The 15,591-nt window shown below is 66.6% G+C and overlaps 1 protein-coding gene across 1 annotated transcript; it reads left to right on the top strand.

The window, feature by feature from the left end:
* The first annotated feature begins 701 nt into the window (after positions 1-701).
* LOC127558282 (LHFPL tetraspan subfamily member 7 protein-like) lies at positions 702-14,865 on the top strand. The gene is made up of 3 exons (XM_051991540.1): positions 702-958; positions 9,324-9,462; positions 13,530-14,865. The coding sequence occupies exons 1-3, from the start codon at positions 713-715 to the stop codon at positions 13,754-13,756; spliced, it is 612 nt and encodes a 203-aa protein (XP_051847500.1). The 5' UTR covers positions 702-712; the 3' UTR covers positions 13,757-14,865.
* The last annotated feature ends 726 nt before the right edge of the window (positions 14,866-15,591 follow it).

Raw genomic sequence — 15,591 nt, 5'->3', positions numbered from 1 at the left:
TCTCTGCCGTCCAGGGCCGCCGGCCTCCGACTCCTGGCTCCGCAGCCTCCGTAGGAGGTCTCTGTGACCACTGGAATTTCAAAAAAAAAGCCGCCCCCGCCCCCCCCACAGTTGCCAAGCTTCCAGGGCCACCCTGCCAGTGCGGAGGCTCCCTGGCCCGCGGACCGCATCGCCCCCTGGTGGGGCCAAAGCTGCCCCTCTGCGTGCGAAGCTCGAACCGGGAGCCGGGCGCAGAGACGGCGGCAGAGAGGATCCATGGCGGGGACCGGAGGGGGTTTCTCCCCATTGACCCCCATCCAGGCCCCTTGGCTTGCCTGCGCCGCGTGAATGAGACCCCCCGACCCCTTCTGGGGCTGGGGGGTGGGGAGGGTGTGTGTGTGGGGGTTGCATGGCCGACGGCCGGAGCCCGGGCTCCTGGCAGCCCTCAGCCGGAGCTCCGGGGCCCCCTCCCCTCGCGGAGGCGGGTCCGGGGGCGGCCTCAGCAGCCCCGCCCCGCGGGCCCCCGCCCCTCCACGCGCGCGCGGGCGGCCGCCGCAGCCGCCGCCGCCGCCGCCACAGCCGCCAGCATCGCTGGGACCGCAGCTCCCGCCGCCGCCACCGCCGCCGCCGCCCCGCATCCGTCCGCCCGCCGGTCGGTCCGAGCGTCTGAGGCCGGGGCCGGGGCGGGGGCCCGGCGGGGGGCGGGGCGGGGGCGGCGGGGCCCGAGCCCACCATGCCGCGCGGCGTGGGCGTGGGGGGCTTCTGGGCGCTGCTGTCTTGCGGCCTCGCGGCTCTGTGCGCCCTGGGCCTGCTGTCGCCGGCGTGGATCGTGCCGCCCGCTCCCCGCGGCTCCCTGGCGGCCCCCCCGCCGCCCCTGGGCCTGCTGGGCCCCTGCCTGGCCCCCGCCCCGCGGCCCTGCGCCCCCTTCGCCCTCGGGGGCCTGCGGAGCTTCGGCGACATCCCGGCCGGCGCCTGGCAGGTAAGCCGCGCCGTGTTCAGGCCGGGGGGCCTCCGCCCTGGCCCGGCGCCCCCTGACAGCGCCCGCAGCGCCGGCCCACGGAGCCGCTCCCCTCCCCTCCCCCGCGATCCCACAGCGCACACACACGTGCGCGTACTCACACATGCGCATCCCGGTTCAGCTCGTGGGGCGCTGGGGGTGCTGGGCTCTCCGGCGGGCACGGAGCGGCCCCCCCAGGGAAGCGGGAGCACCCACGGAGCCGGGAGAGCTGGGGGCCCCCTCCCCCCTCCCGTGGCCGCTGCCTCCTGGAGATAGCTCGTGCCCTGGCCTGCCTCAGTTTCCCCTCTCTGCCGCCCGCGGGGACAGGTCTTTTCCTTTGAGGGGAGGGGCGATGCTGGCCAAAAAAGAGGCTCCTATGCGGGAGAGACCAGGGCCGGCGCAGGGTCTGTGCCATTAGGGGAGTTGAGGCAAAGCCCGGGCTCCTTGGGCTAAGGGAGGCTTCCTTTCGGGGCAGGGCTGAGCCTCAGGGGAGCGGAGTGCGGGTGCCCCGGTGCTGGGTGGGAGTGGGACATTCAGGCCGAGTTTGCACCTTGAGCTCTTCCCCTGGGCTGTGAGCCTGTTGGCTACCACGGGAAGCCTGCCCCCTCCCCCAGGAGCCTGCCCCCTCCCCCCAGGAACCTGCTTCCCCCAAGAGCCTGCCCCACCAGGAGCCAGCTCCCCCCCACAGGAGCCTCCCCCCCAGCCTGCCCCCTCCCCCCAAGAGCCTGCCCCCCCAGGAGCCAGCTCCCCCCCACAGGAGCCTGCCCCCTCCCCCAGGAGCCTCCCCCCCCCAGCCTGCCCCCTCCCCCCAAGAGCCTGCCCCCCCAGGAGCCAGCTCTCCCCCCAGGAGCCTGACCACTAAGGATACTTTTCCTGAATGGGGGCTGGGGGAGAGTCTTCAGCAGTGGAATGGGAAGAAATGGTCCCCTGCAGGGAGGGGAAGGGGAAGAGCCTGGGGGGAGAGACGGGGGACAGACGTTCCCTGGGGAAGCTCTGGGTCTAGCCAGATAATCTTAAGGGGGATGGAGGACACCAGAGCTGGGCTGGGCTCCAGAACTCCCGGAGCCCATTGTTTGAAGAGCCCCCTTTTTCTGCTGGGGGGGGGCGCCGGGGAGGGGAGCAGGACTGAGGCAGTTCTGGGGAAGCGGGGGAGCTGTTCACCAGGGCCAGTGCTGCCGGGATAGAGGCTCCAGGCGGCCCCTCGGGGTGCGGGAGAGGAGGTTCTGGGTCACATGCGAGTGGGGCTCCGGGCCCTTGGGTCCCTGTTCTCCAGAGCCCTGGGCCTGCACTGAGTCCCCGCCCTGCCCAGCTGCCCCCCCCCACTTCCTCTCCTGGAGTTATCCTCTGGCCTGGTGCCTTCCCTTCCTGCCCCTGCCCCATCCCGGCCCCTTGGCACAGCTGGGCCAAGGGGTGCCCCCCCCAGGCTGCCCCCCCTCCCCCGGCCTTCCTCTGCCTCGCCTCCAGGGGCACCCGAAGGCTTCCCGGTCCCTGCCCCCTCCCAGCCCCTCCTCCCCCTCCTCGGCAGCCTCCTTTCCCAGGTTTCCGATGTGGTCCTGAGGCTGCAGAGGGGGCTCCGGGCCCCCACACCCCCGCTCCATACCCCCAGACACTCAGGGGTTTCCCTTCCCTCTTCCTCCCACCCCCAGCTCCTGGGACTGATGGAGACCCAAGGCCCCGCAGCCGGGGCTTGGGCTGTCTCCTCCCCTTGGATCTCTCCCCCTTTCCCCACATGGACTCCCCTCATTCCCTGAGGAGCCATCAGTGTGGTCCTCCTTGGGCGGGGTCTCTCCCTCTTCTGCTCTAAAACCTGGGCTGGATCCTCTGCCTCGAGGCAAGTTCGGACTTCTGGCGTGGAAGGTCCCAGGGCCTGGCCCCCTCCCTGCCTCCCGCTGCCCGCCTCGCTCCGGCCCCACATTCTCGGCTCGAATTCGGCCCCTCTGCGCCCGCTCCCTCCCCCACCCCGGGCGGTCTCGCTGTCCTTTCAAGCCTCCGGTTCCTCCACCAGCATCTGTGTGGCAGCTCCTTGAGGGCAGGGACTGAGTGCCCTCTCCCTGGCCCCGCCCTCCCCTCTGGGCCCTCTCCCGGCCCCGCCCTCCCCTCTGGGCCCTCTCCCGGCCCCTCCCTCCCCTCTGGGCCCTCTCCCGGCCCCTCCCTCCCCTCTGGGCCCTCTCCCTGGCCCCGCCCTCTCCCCGGCCCCGCCCTCCCTCCGGCCCTCCACCAGCATCTGTGTGGCAGCTCCTTGAGGGTAGGGACTGAGTGCCCTCTCCCCGGCCCCGCCCTCCCCTCTGGGCCCTCTCTCCGGCCCCTCCCTCCCCTATGGATCCTCCACCAGCATCTGTGTGGCAGCTCCTTGAGGGCAGGGACGAGTGCCCTCTCCCTGGCCCCGCCCTCCCTACCCCAGCCCCTCCCTCCCCTCCGGCCCTCGCCCCGGCCCCTCCCTCCAGGCCCTCTCCCTGGCTCCGCCCTCCCCTCAGGCCCTCTCCCTGGCCCCACCCTCCCCTCCGGGCCCTCCCTCCCCCACCCCGGCCCCTCCCTCCGGGCCCTCCCTTCCCTCCGGGCCCTCTCCCTGGCCCCGCCCTCCCTCCCCTCTGGGCCCTCTCTCCGGCCCCTCCCTCCCCTATGGATCCTCCACCAGCATCTGTGTGGCAGCTCCTTGAGGGCAGGGACCGAGTGCCCTCTCCCTGGCCCCGCCCTCCCCACCCCAGCCCGGCCCCTCCCTCCGGGCCCTCCACCAGCATCTGTGTGGCAGCTCCTTGAGGGCAGGGACTGAGTGCCCTCTCCCCGGCCCCGCCCTCCCCTCCGGGCCCTCCCTCCGGGCCCTCCCTTCCCTCCGGGCCCTCTCCCTGGCCCCGCCCTCCCTCCCCTCTGGGCCCTCTCTCCGGCCCCTCCCTCCCCTATGGATCCTCCACCAGCATCTGTGTGGCAGCTCCTTGAGGGCAGGGACCGAGTGCCCTCTCCCTGGCCCCGCCCTCCCTATCCCAGCCCCTCCCTCCCCTCCGGGCCCTCGCCCCGCCCTCCCTCCAGGCCCTCTCCCTGGCCCCGCCCTCTCCCCGGCCCCACCCTCGCCCCGGCCCCTCCCTCTTCCCCAGAAAGGAGTCCCACCGAAGCTCGAAGCTCGGAGCTCTGCTTTCCCTTCAGGTTCCTTCCCAGCTCTAAAAATAGCCGGGGAGCCGGAGTATTTTTGCTGCAGAAACAGGACACCGCGGGCCCTGCTGCTCAGGCGGCACGTGCCCGCCCACAGGGAGCCGGGGAGGGGGCCGCGCCGCAGGCACGTTCGGGCCCCTCCCCGGGGTCTCTGGGCCGGGCGCCCCCTGCGGGCTTGGGGGCACCGCCAGGAGGGCAGAAGTGCAGGGCGACCCTGACCGTGGGTCCCTCCCCCGGCCTCCGGGGCTGCAGCTCAGTGGCCCAGCCTGGCTCGGGAAACCTGGGCTCCCCCAGCTCCGGAGCTGCAGCCAGCCGGACCTCACTGTCCTGTGCCCGGGGAGGGGGCGACTCCGACGGCAGACCCCGCCAAGTACTTCCCTCTCTGGGCTCTCAGCCCCTTCCCCTGCACACCCGGGGCCGCCCCTCCGAGAAAGGAGCTGTCTGGGGGCAGGCTCTGAAGCCGGGCTTCCGCCCTCCCCCCACCCTGGGGCGCATCCCAGGGCAGGGGCGGCCTGGCTTCCCGCTGGGCCCCGAGCCTCATTCCGCGCCCGGCCTCCTCAGCCAGAGGCTCCTTCCCTCCCGGAGGGGCGGCTTGGGGGGAAGCCCTGTTGGTCTCCTCCCCTCTCCTGCATCCCGCCCACCCCTGCCAGTTTCTTCCCGGCTTCCTCCCCCGGGCTCCGCTTAGGGAACCCCCAGCCCACCCCGGCCCCTCCCTCCGGGCCCTCCCTTCCCTCCGGGCCCTCTCCCTGGCCCCGCCCTCCCTCCCCTCTGGGCCCTCTCTCCGGCCCCTCCCTCCCCTATGGATCCTCCACCAGCATCTGTGTGGCAGCTCCTTGAGGGCAGGGACCGAGTGCCCTCTCCCTGGCCCCGCCCTCCCTACCCCAGCCCCTCCCTCCCCTCCGGGCCCTCGCCCCGGCCCCTCCCTCCAGGCCCTCTCCCTGGCCCCGCCCTCTCCCCGGCCCCACCCTCGCCCCGGCCCCTCCCTCTTCCCCAGAAAGGAGTCCCACCGAAGCTCGAAGCTCGGAGCTCTGCTTTCCCTTCAGGTTCCTTCCCAGCTCTAAAAATAGCCGGGGAGCCGGAGTATTTTTGCTGCAGAAACAGGACACCGCGGGTCCTGCTGCTCAGGCGGCACGTGCCCGCCCACAGGGAGCCGGGGAGGGGGCCGCGCCGCAGGCACGTTCGGGCCCCTCCCCGGGGTCTCTGGGCCGGGCGCCCCCTGCGGGCTTGGGGGCACCGCCAGGAGGGCAGAAGTGCAGGGCGACCCTGACCGTGGGTCCCTCCCCCGGCCTCCGGGGCTGCAGCTCAGTGGCCCAGCCTGGCTCGGGAAACCTGGGCTCCCCCAGCTCCGGAGCTGCAGCCAGCCGGACCTCACTGTCCTGTGCCCGGGGAGGGGGCGACTCCGACGGCAGACCCCGCCAAGTACTTCCCTCTCTGGGCTCTCAGCCCCTTCCCCTGCACACCCGGGGCCGCCCCTCCGAGAAAGGAGCGGTCTGGGGGCAGGCTCTGAAGCCGGGCTTCCGCCCTCCCCCCACCCTGGGGCGCATCCCAGGGCAGGGGCGGCCTGGCTTCCCGCTGGGCCCCGAGCCTCATTCCGCGCCCGGCCTCCTCAGCCAGAGGCTCCTTCCCTCCCGGAGGGGCGGCTTGGGGGGAAGCCCTGTTGGTCTCCTCCCCTCTCCTGCATCCCGCCCACCCCTGCCAGTTTCTTCCCGGCTTCCTCCCCCGGGCTCCGCTTAGGGAACCCCCAGCCCACCCCGGCCCCCTCCGTTCTGTCACGGTTTTGTCTGACCCCGTTTGGGGTTTTCTTGGTTGGCCATTCCCTGCTCCGGCTCATTTCACAGATGGGAAAACTGAGGCTCGCGGGTCAGCGCCTTGCCCAGGGTCACACAGCCGCTGTGCTGGGGACAGATTCGCTCGGGCTCCCAGGAGGGGAGGCCGGGAGGGGGCGGAGCCTCCGGGCCCTGGGGAGGTTTCTCTGCTCCCATAGGGCCAGAGGCCCCCCCTCCCTCAGGACTTTGGGCCCCCAGCCCCCCCAGCTCCTCACAGCCTTTCCAAGAGTCACATCCTGTTGGGAGAAGTCCGGAGGCCTCCAGTGGGAGGGTAAGGGAGGGGCCCTTGGTAAACACCAGGAAACTTGGAGCAGCCCCAGGAGAAGCTCTTGCCCTGCTCTGAGCCATCTGCTCCTTCCTGGGCACTTAGTGCGGAGGGCGGGGTCTGCCCCCCCCCCAGGCCCGGGCACTTAGTGCGGAGGGCGGGGTCTGTCCCCCCCAGGCGGGCACTTAGTGCGGAGGGCGGGGTCTGCCCCCCCAGGCGGGCACTTAGTGCGGAGGGCGGGGTCTGCCCCCCCAGGCGGGCGCTTAGTGCGGAGGGCGGGGTCTGCCCCCCCCAGGCCCGGGCACTTAGTGCGGAGGGCGGGGTCTGTCCCCCCCCCCCCAGGCCCGGGCACTTAGTGCGGAGGGCGGGGTCTGCCCCCCCCAGGCGGGCACTTAGTGAGGAGGGCGGGGTCTACCCCCCCCAGGCGGGCACTTAGTGCGGAGGGCGGGGTCTGCCCCCCCCCAGGCCCGGGCACTTAGTGCGGAGGGCGGGGTCTGCCCCCCCCCAGGCGGGCACTTAGTGCGGAGGGCGGGGTCTGTCCCCCCCTTTCAGGAACCAGCTGCTCAGCCAGTGCTGTGGCCGTTCTCCCCTTCTGCCTCTTGGTTCATTTAACAGATGCCAGGGAACTCCTTGGGGTCTCGGGGAAGCCTGGGGGGGGAACAATCCCCTTTTACAGGGAAGACCACTGAGGCCATGTGGGGTGGGGGGGGTCACCAGGTAGCCGGCACCCTGGCAGGGCATTGCTAGAAGGGCCCCCCCACCTAGCCCAGCTCTGTTGCAGACCACAGAGGCCTCAGGGGGACACGAGGGGGCACAGGTGGCAGCGGGCAGGGCTTTCTTTGGGCACGGCCCCTCCCACACTGTGAGGTCAGGGGCCCATGAGCTCCTAGAGCGACTCGAGGCTGGGGCAGCTCTCACTGTGCTCGGCTTCCTCCTCTCTGGGCCGCTGAGCACCGGGCACTCCTCTCCCTTTTCCAGCAGTACAGGAGGCGCCCGTGGGCAGGAGGCGCCCGTGGGCAGGAGGCGCCCGTGGGCAGGAGGCGCCCGTGGGCAGGAGGGGACCCCGGGCAGGAGGAGACTCCCGGGCAGGAGGAGACTCCCGGGCAGGAGGGGACCCCCAGGCAGGAGGGGACCCTGGGCAGGAGGCGTCCATGGGCAGGAGGCACCCGTGGGCAGGAGGAGACCCCTGGGCAGGAGGTGCCCACAGGCAGGGCCGGGGACCCCGGGCAGGAGGCGCTCAGCGGCCCTTGGATGCCCTCCTGGCGGGCTGGCTTCAGGGGAGCCGTTGCTGCTCCCAGAGGGAGGGAGCTTGTCAGCTCTGCCAGCGGGGAGACGGGCCAGGGTCCGGGAGGCGCGCTGGGGGACAGGTGGCTGGTGATCAGGTGACCCACGAGAAGTCGGACCATTAGACAGATGGCGGGGAAGAGAGCGACGGGGGTGGGGGTGGAAGGCGGGCTGAGGGGGAGCAGTGGGCCGCTGGCTGGGGGCAGAGGAACATGTGGGTAAAGGGCTGGAGGCCCCAGTTCTCGGCCTGTGCCGCCCTGCGTGAGCCGGTGGGGGCCGTTCCCTGGGAGCCCGCTTTGGGGGGGGTGAGGGCGGGGCCCCCGGGGCGACGGGTTCTGGCTGATGACCCGCTCTGCGCAGGACCGCGGGGAGTCTCCTGCTCCCCGATCCGAGGCCCCCGGAAGACCAGGCTCCCTTTGTGGGGTGCGCCGGCAGTGGCGCTCAGTGGTTGGTGCCGGAGGCGGAAGTGAGGGGGCAGGGGAAGGTGCCGGCCCGCCGCCCTCCCCCGCTGAGCCAGGCCGGTGCCGGGCGGTGAGAAGCCTATTCATCCTCCGGCTCTGATTTATCACCAGGCTGGGGGTGGCGAGGAGCCGGGAGGAGGTTTTATTGGCTCGTTCCCATGGTAACCCTATTGACTCTAAAGTAAGATGTAGAAGTGGCTGCCTGGCTGGGGGAGCGGGAGCGGGAGTGGGAGCGGGGGTCTCCGGGAGAGGAGGCAGTGGGGACAGGTGGGTCTGCTCCGGTCACTCTGGGGGGCGCCGGGGCGGGGAGTTGGCGGGCTTCCAGCACCCTGCCCCCTCCTTACTTGGGGTCTCCCTCCGGCCAGCCCCGAGGGCGCTCAGTGGGTCAGGCGGGCAGCGGAGCCAAGAAAGGCCGGAGCTGCCCTGCTCTCCTTGGGCTCCCAGGCCCATCTGAGAACAGGAACGGACCCGCGGCTGCAGCCGGGATAACCTGAGGCGCTCAGAGGGGCCGAGGGCCGAGGGAGGCTGGCCAGGGCTTTCCGAAGCAGGGGGAGAACTCGGAGCGGGGGAGGGGAGGGACACGGCCCAACGTGGGTGGGGGGCGGCCGGGGCGCCTCCGACCCAGTCCCCGGGCAGGGGTGAGTCTGAGACGCGCAATAGGAGAGTCGGGGGGGGGGGCTGCGTTTACAGGGACGCTTGGAGGGTCTGCAGGCCGGTCGGGACCCAGTGGGCGCTGGCTGAGGGGAGAGATAGAGGTCAGGGCTGGACACATAGATCTCAGAGTCAGGGCGGCCCATTTCTCACACCTACTGACCTGGTCCTACTGACCAGGGCGGCCTCCGTCTCCCGCTGACCGGGGCGGCCTCCGTCTCCCACTGACCCCGGCGGCCTCCGTCTCCCACTGACCCCAGCGGCCTCCGTCTCCCGCTGACCCCGGTGGCCTCCGTCTCAACCGGGGCAGCCTCCGTCTCCCACTGACCCCGGCGGCCTCCGTCTCCCACTGACCGGGGCAGCCTCCGTCTCCCACTGACCCCGGCGGCCTCCGTCTCCCACTGACCGGGGCAGCCTCCGTCTCCCACAGACCCCGGCGGCCTCCATCTCCCACAGACCCCGGCGGCCTCCGTCTCCCACCGACCCCGGCGGCCTCCGTCTCCCACCGACCGGGGCGGCCTCCGTCTCCCCCTGACCGGGGCGGCCTCCGTCTCCCCCTGACCGGGGTGGCCTCCATCTCCCGCTGACCGGGGCGGCCTCCGTCTCCCACAGACCCCGGCGGCCTCCGTCTCCCGCCGGCCCGTTTCTCCCACCCGCGCCCCTCCCCGTTGCTGCTTCCGGGGCCCGTGCCTCAGCTGCCTCTCTCTGTCCCACAGACCAGCACCGTCCTGTGCTCGGGAGGCTGCGCGCTGCTGGCCCTCAGCGCCCTGCTGGCCGTCTCCTCCGTCTTCCTCCCCGGCGGGCCCCTAGAGAGGCGAGTCTGCTCCCTGGCCGGATACGTGCAGATGGCGGCAGGTAAGCCCCCGTGGAGGAAGCCCCGGCCTCCTCTCCCGACCCCGGCCACCTGGGCCCCTGCCTCGGCCTCTCCCGCCCCACCTGGACCCAGGGGGTTATGGGCTCGCCCTATCCCTGCTGTGTGCCCCCGGGGCGCCCCCCGGCCGCAGGAGGTCCCTGCCCCCCAGCCCCCCACGGAGGGAAGGGACGCGTCCAGGAGTCGGTTCCCTCCTTTCCCGGGAGGGAGGGGGCGGGACTGTCCTGAGGAGGAGGAAGCCAGCCTGATGGGGGGTGGGGGAGAGGGAGCCAGAGCGGGAACTACAGGTCGGAGAGTTTGACTGGTTCCCGGCAAAATCCTAGAGCCTTAGATTAAAGGCAGAGTAAAAAGCAAGAAAAAGAAGTGGGGATCCCAGCAGCGACCTCCTCAGAACGAGGGCAGTGAGCTTTAATTAAGCACCTGCTGTATGCCCCCGACCCCAAGGAGACTCCCCGCGCCGAGTCCCGCGGCTGCTGCTTCCGAGGGTGTGCTTGGGGCTCGGCACAAAGGTCGGGGTTCGCCGGGGACGGGTTCGCCGGAGCCTTTCTCTTTGCAGGGGGTGGGTTCGCTCAGGAGAAGGGGTTACAGCCGAGGAGGGGTCCGCAGACAGCAGGGAGGGCAGGGGGGCGCGTGGCCAGGAGGAAAAGGTTCTTTGGTGGAACACAATTAACCGTGAGAAAGGGAGCCCCCGAGAGGTTGCAGGGAGCCCTCGGCGGTGGCTGAGCCTCTGGAGGGCATTAGCTCCCCAAAAGAGCTAAAAGGAGAGAATGCGGTGGCGTGGGGGGCGAGGGGAGCGCTGGCCCTGGCGCGGGGGAAGGGGGGGGGTCCCGGGAGGAAGAGGTGGTGCAGACGGAACTGGGCCCGGGGCCTGAGCCCTGGCCAAGGGGGAGGGGAGCTAGCTCCCAGGGCCTGGCTTGGCTTGGATCCCGGGTGCCCTGCCGGCCTCAGGGGGCGACTCCTTCAGCCCTTCTCTGCCAACCGCACCCAGTCACCCTGCCTGCCTCAGATCCGGAGAGAGGAAAGGAAGGAGGGGCCGGAGGAAGGGCCGGGGACGCCAGGCGGGGGCGGGCACCAAAAGTCGGGGTTTGGTCACGTGAAGGGTTCGCCCCGGCCCTTTGGCAAAGGAAGATTGATTTAGGGGAGAGGGTACGGGTACAATGAGGGGGTACAGCAGACACCCCAGAAGGTGAATATAAAATAGTGTGGAAGACAGAAGTACTCGATGGAAAGGGAGCCCCCGGTGAGGCTGCGCCCTTAGCCGGCAGGCTCAGTCCTGAAGGGGGAGTGACTTAGCTGCAAGGAGAAGTGGGGCTGGGAAGCCTAGTGGAGTTAGCGCCAGAGCCTGGCCCCTAAGTAGATTTTATAGGGAAAATTTAACTTCAGGGACGGGACTGGGATTCCTGACAGGACATGGCAAGGAGAGGCTGCTGGGGACCTATTGGGGGGGGGGTCTCAGGAGTTTGGCGGCTATCTTGGATTTTAGACTGGACCACTCCCCAGAGACCACTCCCCCCAAGGGACCTTGGAGCTCAACGGAGCTCCGTGGGAGCCTTCTCCCTGCCTGCCTCGGGGAGCGATTCTTTAGCTTCTGTCCAAAACCCACCATTCGGGACCTCATTATTAGGAAGGAGGGAAGGAGGGGAGGGAGGAGGAGAGGAGGAAGGGGGGGAGGAGGGGAGGAAGGGAGGAAGGACCAGAAAGAAGGGGGGGAAAGGGAAAGAGGGAAAAAAGGAAGAGAGGAGGGGGAAGGAGGGAGGAAAAGAAGCAATGAGAGAAGGAGAGAGGGAAAGAAAAAGGAAGGAAGTTCTTGGTCTGATTTTTCTTGTGCAGCAAGGGAATTGTAACTGTATACATATATCGGATTTAACATGTATTGGACTATCTGTCAGCTGGGGGAAGCGGGGGTAGGAGGGGAAAATTTGGAACAAAAGGCTACGCAAGGGTCGATGTTGCAAAAATTACCCTGCACATGCTTTGTAAATAAAAAGAAAAAGGAAGCAAAGAGAAAGGGGAGGAATGAGGGAAGAGGGGAAGGAAGGAAGGGAAAGTCGAGCGGATCGGTTGGTCCAGTTTGGCTTCCTGTGACAGCGTCCCCGGGCCTCCTGCCCTTGTCGGGCTGCCCAGTCTGATTCACCCCCAGGCCCATCCCGTCTCTCCAGTTCCCAGCATTTTTAGATCCCAGACCGTGGCAAGGTAGAGGGAAGGAGAGAGAGCAGAAATCTGGCTCCCCCCCTCCTCCGCGCCCCCCTCCCTCCCCCCCCCCCCCCCCAGCTAATTGATACTGTCTCTAACTGGGGCTGCTAACAAAGGCCGCCAGTTATTTATATGCTAATGAATGCAAATCGTGCTGGGGCTCTATCCAGTAAGAGTGAAGGAGTTCTGAATGGAAAGGGGGAGGGGACAAAGGAGATGGGAAGGAGGAAGAGAAGAGCAGGGAGGGAAGGGAGGAGAGAAGCAACCAGGGAAGGAGGGAGGGAAAGAAAAAAGGAGCTTGGACCCCGTTGCCCCTGAAGGGCAGGGCCTGGAAAAAACTGAATCCCCAAAGCTTGTTGTGGAAGGACAGGAAGTGTTTGGGGTGGGGAGACAGAAATAGACCCTGGGAGTGGTTCGGGGTAGGAAGCAGCTTCTCTGGCCGCAGGGAAGAGTTGGCACCCCTGGCAGTCCAGAGCAGAGCTAAGCGGCAAGGCCAGGGAGCCGAGGGAGCTAGCCGGCCGGCATCCTTAGGCCTCCTGGACAAGAAGCTCCCTAAGTTTCTATCTGCTCCTTCCCATGAGCGCTGGGAATTGCTTTGAGGTGGGAGTGGAAGTGGGGAGCAGTTGTTCTGTAGCTACAGTTCTTTTTTTAATTTATTTTTAAGTCATTTAAAAATAGCTTTTTGTTTTCTAGATACGGGCAAAGATAGTTTGAATACTCACCCTTGCACAACCTTGTGTCCCAGTTTTTTTCTCCTTCCCCCAGACAGCAATGCATGTTAACCACGTGCAACCCCTCTCTACATATTCCCACAAATATCATGCTGCACAAGGAAAATCCGATCAAAAGGGGAAGTCAGAAAGAAAACAAAATGCGAGCACGTGGAACGACAAGAGGCGAACGTGCTGTGCTCTGGTCCGCCCTCGGTGCCCATGGTCCTCTCTGGGCGTGGATGGCTCTCTCACATCAGCCTGAATCGCCTCATTGTGGAAGAGCCACGGCCGGCAGAATCGATCATCGTATGGTCTTGTTGTTGCCGGGTGCAGTGATCCTGGTTCTGCCCCCTTCCCTCCGCCTCAGTTCCTGGGAGAGACTCCAGGCCTCTCCGGAATCCTCCTGATCGTTTCCCGAAGAACAGTAGTAATCCATCCATTCACTCAGCCATTCCCCACTGATGGGCGTCCCCTCAGTTTCCGGCTTCTTGCCCCCACAAACGTTTGTGCACATGTGGGTCCCTTTCCCTCCTTTAAGATCTTTGGGACACAAGCTCAGTAGAGACACTGATGGGTCAAAGGGTGTGCACAGTTTGACGGCCCTTTGGGCTTCGTTCCAAATTGTCTCCAGAAGTGGACCAGCCCGGGGCTCCGCTGACAGCGTCCCCTCCGATATTCACCATCACCTTCCTGTCATCCCAGCCAGTCCGAGCAGAGCGCGGTGGTACCTCCCCCTTGCCTTAGTCTGCGTCTCTCTGATCCGCAGTGATTGAGAGCATCGGTTCCTGTGACTAGAGACGGCTTTAGTTCCTTCTTGACGGCTTTTCTAACGTGGAGGGCGCCGTGACCGAACCACGCATTCCCGTTCCCATGCGCTGCTCGGGTGGCTTTTATCCCGGCTCTCCCCAGCCCTTTCCCTGTGCCCCCTTCTCCCCTTTAAGTCGTTGCACTTTCTGGCCATCTTTGGCGACTCTGGTTTGTGCGAGTCAGTCCCCACGGGGAGGGTCGGGGATGGGAGTCCCCTCCTCCGCCCGCCGGGCAGGGCTCTAGCATTTCCCGAAGGACTCTTCACTCGGCGTCCCCTGCCCACCCTGTGTGCCGTGGGCCTCCTGCCCAGTGACAGGCTCCTCTCTCTTTCCTTGCAGTGTTCATCATGGCCGCGGGGCTCCTGGTCTACCCGCTGGGCCTCGGCTCGGCGTCCGCGAAGGACTCGTGTGAGAACGCCGGCGTCTACCACGCCGGGAGCTGCCAGATCGGCTGGGGCTACACGCTGGCCATCGTGGGGGTCATGCTGGCGGGATTCTTGCCCTTCTTTGCAAAATACGCACCCAAAGAGCACATCTTGTCCACCCCGATGCCCGCCATTTTGTAGCCTTCGTTCCAGCAGAAGACATCTCATCGAACGCAGACGGGCAGGAAGTAGAGGACTATCTTTTTTTGTCTTTTTGTCATAACGCTAAAGCAACAAACGGCCGTGGCGGAAGCCAGGCGCATTTCCCGGCGGCCCAGACCGCCCCGATCGTCTTCCATCAGCACGAGTGCCTCCGTCTGGGGTCGCCACGGAATCCACAAGAATCCGAGGAGCTTCTGCCCTCGCCGGGCAGCTGCCAGCCTCCAGGTTGGGCAGGCCCACGCCCGAGAGCGCCGTCTACCTCCCAGTTTCCTTCATGTCACAAACACAGTCGATCTTTTAAAAAATGATTCCTTTTCGTGGGTGATTAGGTATTAAATTCTTCCACAGACCCAGTGACAACCACCATCAGGGGGCCCGTCCTGTCCGAGAATAAATTCTGCCGGTAGCTGAAAGGGCACCAGCGTCGCCCAGAAAAAGGCACCCTCGGTATCGCACGGCCCGTGGAGTCTGAAGAATACGGACTACGGCTCTTTCTTTCCCGGGCCTTAGAGCCTGGAGGCCAGCCGGTCATCTCCCGGAGGAGGAACCAGCGTCCTCGGTGAGGGCAAGGGCCCGGCCCAAGAAGGCAAAGCCCAGGGCTGCTGACTTCATAATCAAGCTTCTTCCCATTGTGTTGTGATGTTTTCCAATCGGTTCATTTGAAATTTTCCTTACAAAGACTTTGCGAGGAACACCCCTAGGTTCAACACGGGCATTAAGAACAAGAGGGAACGGCCAGACTTGGCTGGCGACATTTAGATTTGCTTGGAATCAGCCTGGCAGGTAGCGGGACCAGCAGGGCTGCCGTTCGCAAGCGCCGGGGGAGCTTTTCTACAAATCCAACGTCTTCCTGCTAGTGTTAAAGCACTGGCTTCTGCACACCTGTGCTGACCGCCGAGTGTGAGTGCGTGTGAGCGTGTGTGAGCGCGAGTGCGTGAGCGCGAGTGCGTGGGATAGCTACATTATCCAATCTCAAGAAATCTTAAGCACTGGGGGGGGGGGGGAGGGGGTCTGGTCTTTGTACGGAATCACGTTGGTTTTTCTGCTGCAGGAGAGTCCAATGCACACACACACACACACACACACACACACACACACACACCATTTGCCTTAACCACCAGAGGAATTGGGTTCCAAGCTTACTCCATTGCCACATCTCATTGGGAAAAACCAGGTTTTTGGTCCCCCGGACAAGCCCTCCTCGTTGACAAGCGGAAGGACGGAGGGTTCGTGCTCACGGTGACCAGAAATCTCGTCCAATGTGCTTTCTCGATGGTGCACGTTGCCCGTGATTGGATCTGTCAGATCCGTCACCGTGGCGAACAGTTTCTCTAAGCCCTGAACGGGTTATTTGTTCCTTATTTCTCATGAAAAACACACTTGAAGGAAACTAGGAAATGGTGGGGAGGATGGGGGGGGGGCGCTAATGGAGAAGATCCCCTCTGGGGAACAAGGGGCCGGGGCCGGAGCGCTTTTGCCCTTAGAGCTTCCTGAGCCCTTCGGACGGAAAGCTGGCGTTCTCTCAGAACCGTTTCCACGTGTTCTCATGAACACCAGGGGCATATTGTTCATATGTTCACTCAAGAGGAGTGAAGGGAAGTTGGGGGTGAAAGGGGGAGCCCAGGATGCACACACTGGACGCACCCCCCACAATCCCGCACACTCTTGTAGCACACCCCCACAATCCCGCACACACAGGTGCTCGGGTCCCACCTTCCTTCAGGGCCAGGCACATGGGGGGGGGGCTCGTTTCCAGAGTTGCCAAATGGCATGGGAAAGAGCCTAAGGAAAGAGGCAAGAGGAAGGGGGGTGTG

The sequence above is a fragment of the Antechinus flavipes genome, chromosome 3, assembly GCF_016432865.1.
Source record: "Antechinus flavipes isolate AdamAnt ecotype Samford, QLD, Australia chromosome 3, AdamAnt_v2, whole genome shotgun sequence".
Lineage (NCBI taxonomy): Eukaryota > Metazoa > Chordata > Mammalia > Dasyuromorphia > Dasyuridae > Antechinus > Antechinus flavipes.
This window is presented reverse-complemented; position numbering and strand designations above follow the sequence as displayed.

Coding starts and splice junctions, on each gene's coding strand:
- LOC127558282 (XM_051991540.1), top strand. CDS start 713: ATGCCGCGCGGCGTGGGCGTGGGGGGCTTCTGGGCGCTGCTGTCTTGC. Junction 959..9,323: donor TCCCGGCCGGCGCCTGGCAG/GTAAGCCGCGCC, acceptor TCTGTCCCACAG/ACCAGCACCGTCCTGTGCTC. Junction 9,463..13,529: donor ATACGTGCAGATGGCGGCAG/GTAAGCCCCCGT, acceptor CTTTCCTTGCAG/TGTTCATCATGGCCGCGGGG.